This window comes from Ipomoea triloba, chromosome 13, assembly GCF_003576645.1.
Source record: "Ipomoea triloba cultivar NCNSP0323 chromosome 13, ASM357664v1".
NCBI classification, from domain to species: Eukaryota; Viridiplantae; Streptophyta; class Magnoliopsida; order Solanales; family Convolvulaceae; genus Ipomoea; species Ipomoea triloba.
The window spans coordinates 6,153,870-6,160,783 of record NC_044928.1 but is presented as its reverse complement, the minus strand read 5'-3'; the positions used below and the strand labels follow the sequence as shown (position 1 = coordinate 6,160,783).

At 37.7% G+C, this 6,914-nt stretch overlaps 2 protein-coding genes across 2 annotated transcripts in view; one reads left to right on the top strand and one right to left on the bottom strand.

The window, feature by feature from the left end:
- Nucleotides 1-951: 951 nt before the first annotated feature.
- LOC116001105 (probable transcriptional regulator SLK3) lies at nucleotides 952-4,783 on the top strand. Its single transcript, XM_031241003.1, has 10 exons — nucleotides 952-1,890; nucleotides 1,982-2,113; nucleotides 2,205-2,253; nucleotides 2,503-2,717; nucleotides 2,828-2,941; nucleotides 3,169-3,263; nucleotides 3,399-3,492; nucleotides 3,587-3,656; nucleotides 3,754-3,953; nucleotides 4,409-4,783. Exons 1-10 carry the CDS (start codon nucleotides 952-954, stop codon nucleotides 4,781-4,783), a joined length of 2,283 nt encoding a protein of 760 aa, XP_031096863.1.
- Nucleotides 4,784-5,964: 1,181 nt separating this feature from the next.
- Nucleotides 5,965-6,914, bottom strand: part of LOC116001104 (F-box protein PP2-A11-like) — a 6,583-nt gene continuing 5,633 nt past the window's right edge. Inside the window, exon 3 of the mRNA XM_031241002.1 lies at nucleotides 5,965-6,559. Coding sequence (XP_031096862.1) covers nucleotides 6,111-6,559 — 449 coding nt within the window. The 3' untranslated portion in view covers nucleotides 5,965-6,110. The remainder of the gene's footprint in view (nucleotides 6,560-6,914) is intronic.

Here is a 6,914-nt window from a genome sequence, read left to right as displayed (position 1 = left end):
TTTTCCCTTTCTGTCTTGTGCATTGGTCGGAAATTCACGAAATCCGCTGTTTTTTGCTGCTTTTCCGAGCAGATTTAACGTCCGGCGGCCGGCCGGTTTCAGACCTTTCAGTCCCTCGGCGGGGAAAAAACAGAAGATTTTTTTTTCCGGTTTTGGGATTTGTTGTGTGGGTGGGAAAATCTAGCTAGAGTGGTGTGATCATCATCATCAAGTTGGCAAATTTTCTTGTTTTCAACAGTGAAAAAGTAGTAATTTGAGGTTTTGCTTCTATCTCTGATTGTCTCCCACTCTAGGAGTGGGCGAATCATTACTTCGGTTTCGACATTTCAATGAAATTAATCAAATGGGAATGTATGTTAGTTGCCGACGATCATATATATATATAGTTTTTTTTTTCTCTCTCTTTTTGCTTCTTTGATTTTGCTGTTAGTTTCTGTAAAATCTATCATGATTCTGAAACTGTTGTTTGATTGACATTTCATGGAGTACTTCTTATCTTTAGGTATATCTATACATGCATATACACACACATGAATTCTGCAACGTCGTGACATCGTACGGTGTGATATGAAAATGAAATGTCCTTTTTTTCCCTTCTTTCTATTTTTACCCATTTCTTTTTTCCCAAATTTTACTAACCTTTTTCTTTTGTTTCTATTTTTAGACAATAATGTCATGCCTATGGCATTCTAGCCTGCTTTCTTTCTTGTCAGCTTTGAAGCTGAAAAAATTGGATGCTTTTTAATCTGTTTGCGTATGCTAGTGTCTAGTCTAAGTTACATTTCCATATAATAGTAAATAGTTTCTTGGGTTCATTCCTTCTTGGTATAAATTGAAGACACTTTTTTTTTTGAATGAGGTTTTTGTACTATTTATTCACCATTCTGGGGTTTGATGAATGTTTTTAATTTGCAGGGATTTTTTTTTTATTTGTGTGGAAGTTAGTGAGAAATGGAAATGGGAGGAAGCTCATCAGGTTCATATGGATATGGAGATTTTCTTGAGTCTTGGGTGTCAGAGAGCTCCTCGAGGAACCAGGTGGAGCCTTTAAGTTATTCATTTGGAAGCTTATTATCATCAACTTCTACAGCCATGTTGCAGGGGAATAATGTACAGTTGGATTATAATGAAGTGAACACAACAGTTGTGAATAAATCATTATTGGATTCGTTGGTGCCGAGTTTTTGTGCTAATTATGTTGTCAATGATGCCAATTTGCTGCTGCCAAGCACTGCATTCTTGCAAATTCCCGGCATTCATGATAGTGACCCCGGGTTTCTCTCGTTTGCACCCAATAACAATGGTTTATTGGGTATTGGAATGGGGGATAGTTATCCCGCTGGTTTAGTTAATTCTGGAATAGGGGATAGTTATCCTTCTGGTTTAGTTAATACTGGAATGAGGGATAGTTATCCCGGGCTGAACAAGGTTTCGTCCCATTCCAATCAGAGCCATAGGCAAGGGTGTAAGAGGCAACAATTAGGATCAATGATGAGTTTTGCTGGAGCAGAACCTGCAGGGTTTGATGTTTACCAAATGGGGATTGGAATCGAGACCGAGACTCAGTTATCGAAAAAGCCCAGACTGGATGCTACCAAGGATGCGTTGCTGCTCCCCGAGATTAATCAGCATTTCGACAAGAGCCTCCTGCAATTGCAGGAAAAGAATTCAGTGCTGAAGATGCTGCTGGAGCAGCAGAGACAGCAGAACGAGCTGCATAAACAGCTTTCTCTTTTGGGCACCGAGGACGCGCTGGGACAGCAGTTTCAACCAGACCAATGGGAGCTTTCGCAAAATCAGGCCCAAATCTCTTCTCTGCCTTGCCTTGATGCCAGTATCTGTAACCGACGCCTAACTCAGTACTTATATCATATGAGGAGTCGCCCAACTGTTAGTTTTTTAAACCAAAAATGAAAATTTTATCTCATATATACTATAATAAGCATTGTGGAACATCAAACTCGGGATTGTTTTTCTGCAGAATAATGACATGACTTACTGGAAGAAGTTTGTTTCTGAATATTATGCTCCTTGTGCTAAGCAGAGGTTGTGTTTTTCTACATGTGATAATGTTGGCCAACAAGCTCTAAATCTTTTCACCGAGGCAGCCTTGGTTAGTCCATACAGACTTAGAATTTTGTTTGATGCAAGTATGGCTGGTAACTCTGATACTAATTAACCTTTTGTTCTTAATTAATAAGCAGGAATCTTGGTGCTGTAGTATTTGTGCTTCGAAATCATCAAGAGGATTTGGTAAGTTTTGTGTGATCTAAACATTAAGCAAGTCTTATCATATATAGGATTCTTGCTCTCTATGTAATGAAGAACTTCATAATTTCTTATTTTCATATGATAACTTTCACATGCTTATGCGTCACTTGCACTCGGTTATTTGAATTTCTTCCTTCAGTATCAAAGTAAACTGCTTTCGAGTATTCTTGTGTGTCTAAATACCACCGTTGATGTTAATCTAATGGGTCGTTTTCCTTCTACCTTTACCAGAAGTAATATATGAAACTCTCCCGAGGCTTTTCAAAACCAAATTTGAGAGCAGCATCCTGGACGAGGTCTTATTCCTGGGGTGGCCTCGGGAGCATAGATTTCCTTCTGGGCTTTTATTGTTGGAGTATGGCAAAGTGGTTCAGGAGAGTATCTATGAAAATTTTCGCATTGTTCATGAAGGTATACTTCGTGTGATCTTCAGACCTGACTTGAAGGTAAGCTCTACAGCTAGTAGGAATTGCGTTCAAAAAAAATCACAATTTTTTCGTTGTGTTGTGTGTATTTGTCTCCCCCGTCGTATTCTTATTTTCCTCTACGTTCTCAGATATTTTCTTGGGAATTCTGTGTACAACGCCATGAAGAGCTTTTGCAGTATCAATCCGTTGCTAGACAGGTACCATATCCTATCCCGGGGGCATTTGATAGAAGCGATGAACGTGTATGCCTGATACATGACTTGATCTTCATTAATTCCACACGCTAAAACTAGATAAATTGTTCAAATTCATACAAAAGAACATATATATTGCCTGTTGATAGTGAAAACGAGAATTGAAATTCATTAGTGCGTGTGACCAATGCCTGGAATCAATAATCCAATTGATCGTTTTAATGGACATATATTATATATAGGATCTATCTGCCAAGTCTTTTTCCAATGTGCAGATTGACCATTTTGTCGAGGCGGCTGAAAAATACAGAAGTACTATCACTAACTCCGCCGGGGCTACTTCAGAGGGCATACAATCATGTTGCGATATGTGAGTCGGGATAGTGATTAGTGAACCTTCTTCCCCTCTTCCCAAACTGCTATTTCAAAGTAGCTGTGACCTTTGAACTCTCGTAGATACGGAAAAAACGATTCACTCTCGTCTTTTGTCAATGTCAATGCATAGGTTTCTAAAAGCAGAGCTCGAGCTTGCAAGGAATGTGGATCTGCCATTGGTTAACGCGTTAGGATTCTCCAAGAAACATTTTAGGTGTTTACAGGTATTTAAGATTCATTCGTTTTCAAATCAAAACCATTGTTTGTGCAAACTAGAACTAGTATCCGATAATTATCGTTTTGTTCGGGGATCAACAGATAGCTGAAATCATCGGTAGCATGACGGATTTAATCACTATCAGCCATGAACTTGGTGTTGGACCAATTGGTATATATATGGAGACGCAATCTCGAAAGCTTCTTTTGTTTTTCCATATACATTGTATTTGCTGACATTGTTTATGTCAATACAAACTTTTTTGTAGAGAGCTTAAAGAACTATCATCGGTTGAAGGAAATGAAGGAGCTAAGCATGACTCAGAGTGTGGTAACCAGCACCGATGATGGCGGGCTGGCAGCTGATAACAGTTACTCTCGACTGCTCAGACAAGGCCCTCGTAGTTCAGTTGCAAGGACACAAGTACTGCAACCGTCGTACTCTACCGCTAACTCCAGCCAACTCGAGGTCAGCTCTAAACCCTTGGGTCTTCATCTATAGGCATTCTATAACTTCCATTTTGTGTTTTCCCTTCTTTGAGCTATAGACATTCTATTACTCTCTCGGTCCCATTTTCTGTCTAGTTCGGTTAACGAGGCTCTGTCCCATTTTCTGTCTAGTTCGATTAACGAGGCTCAACTGAAGTAAACAAGACATGTAAAATATATTATGTCTAATTCGGTTAACAATGCTCAGCTGAAGTAAACAAGACATGTAAAATGGGACAAAGAGTCTTCAAGACATGTAAAATGGGACAGAGAGAGTAATTCGCTATAGACATTCTATAACTTCCATTTCGAGTGTTCTCTTCTTGCAGCTATAGAAACTTTGCTATAGACAGTCTATAACATCCATTTCGTGTTTCCCCTACTTGCTTCTATAGACATTGTATAACTCCAATTTCGCGTTTTCCCTTCTTGCAGTTCACCGCCAATGAGCTCACCGTCAATGAGCGCATGAAGTCAATAGAACACACAGTTGATAAGCTGCTTTCCACGAAGGAAGCTACCGTTAGAGCAAACAGTTTGGGAAACGCTATCAGCGCGGGGACAGGGAGCGAAGCCAGTGGAACAGCCACGAGTGGCGCCTGGCCTCAGATAAGCGACACCATCATGCTAGCTAACGCTATGAATTTCGGTGAGAATGCAACCGTGCTGGCCATCGCGCAAGCAAACCTAAACCTAATAGCCAACGCTCAACTAAGCGGCCCCGAGATGTGCAAGGCTGCCTTCAACAGCTCTTCGTCGAAGGTAAAGATGTCTGTCAAGGTCGAGCCAAGGTTTCAGGAGCAGATTTAAAGGACAACCGGAGTTACTCCAAATGTTCATACCATTTTTATTACCAGAATGACATAGACAAAATTACATAGTACTGTTTTTATGTTGCCTAAAGGCTAAAGCTAAATGTTCTTCATAGTTCATGGTTTTCATCAAAGGTATGTCAGATTCCGAAACTATTCTTACAATTCTGAGAATAAAAACTAGAGAACAGCTAGACAACCCAACCAAGTTGGGTTGGGCTGTTAACTTGGTAATTACAATATTAGATAATTATTCTTATTATTCTGAGAATCAAATTTGGTTGTGCTATTAATTTGGTAATTACAATATTACAAGTTTAATTATGATGTTAGATAACTATTCTTATCTTGGTAATTACAATATTACAAGGTTAGATAACTATTCTTATCTTGGTAATTACAATATTACAAGTTTAGATAACTATTCTTATCTTGGTAATTACAATATTACAAGTTTAATAATGATGTTAGATAACTATTCTTATTATTCTGAGTTAGATAACTATTCTTATCTTGGTAATTACAATATTACAAGGTTAGATAACTATTCTTATCTTGGTAATTACAATATTACAAGTTTAGATAACTATTCTTATCTTGGTAATTACAATATTACAAGTTTAATAATGATGTTAGATAACTATTCTTATTATTCTGAGTTAGATAACTATTCTTATTATTCTGAGAATCAAAACTAGAGAACAGTGAGGCAATCTAACCAAGTTGATCATGCTGATAATTTGGTAATTATAATGTTACAAATTTAACTATTGTGATAACTTGGTAATTATAATGTTACAAATTTAACTATGGTGACTTATTAAGTTGGTTTGAACAGATGCTAAACTAATTGACTAATTTACCTTAGTTTGAATTGGTCAGCTATGAACAATTAGACTAATTTACCTTTTATGGTTCTTTACTTGCTGGGATCACAAGTCTAGAATTACTCAATGCAACCTTTGAATAGTGACTATGAATTTTTCACTATCATAAATAAATAGAAAACAAAAGGGCAACTTAGCTAAATTGGTAATTGCAATGTCACAAGTTTAACTTCGACAATATATTACTCCGTAACTTTTTTTAATTTGAGTCAATTATATTAACTATAACAACTAGGCTGATTTACCTCTTGACTCTTGTAGTCCTTTGTTGACTAAAATTAAAAGAGGAAAATTACCTTGATACTGTCATAATTTTTCTCATTAAAAAACAGAGAATACACAAGAGAATAGAAAACTGAACCAAACAGCCGAGAAATCCCAGAAAATACACAGGTTTAGGCCATGGCACGCATAAAAAGAAGATGCTAACCTCAAAATTTACAAACGCTTTAACCTGGGTTTATACTCGGCAGGGCAAACAAGAAGAGAGTCTACACAAAGGCCGCCTTTCGTGTGCGTGCAATCAATCTGAGTCATTGAAACTTTCAGTTTCATCGTTTTCCCAGAATCCGACACCACAAAATCTCCGGCGTGCTGGTAAACCCATTTCCCGGCTTCACTCAGGTAACACTCCGTCGTCGCTTGCTGGCCGTCCGACGACGAAAGCTGAAACCTCACCGGCTTTTTGTCCCACCCGTGAACGTGCTCGGAGTTGCAAACTCGACCGTAAAATCTCTTGGAGACACGACCCAAGTGCAGTCTGAAGAAGACGGCGTAAGATCCCGCCGGAAATGGAAACTCCACCTCCCCGTCGACTTCAAACCACCAGATTTGCTGGAGATATGCCACCGAGTGGAACCTACAAGAAGATGAAAACCACAATGATTCTCAGGTTTCGGGTTTAAACTTTGTGAATAGAACTAAACACAAACGACGTTTCCGGGTTTGAACTTTGGGAATTTTAGTAAACAAAAACACCAATGGAGTTAAGCTAGTCGGTTTGACTAAGCTGATTGTTAGCAAATAACTTATTATTGTAAAATGTGGGTGATTTATTTTTTAAAAAATTGAAGAAAAATATTACTTTGAATAACTATTTTAATTTTAACATTTTAGAATAGTTACAAAAATCTGATTAATCAAACACTATTAATTTTAATTAATAGTGGTTCAAAATTAACTGAGAAGCTAATTATATCCTAAAATATGCAAAAAAAAAAAAAAAAAAAAAAAAAAAAAAAA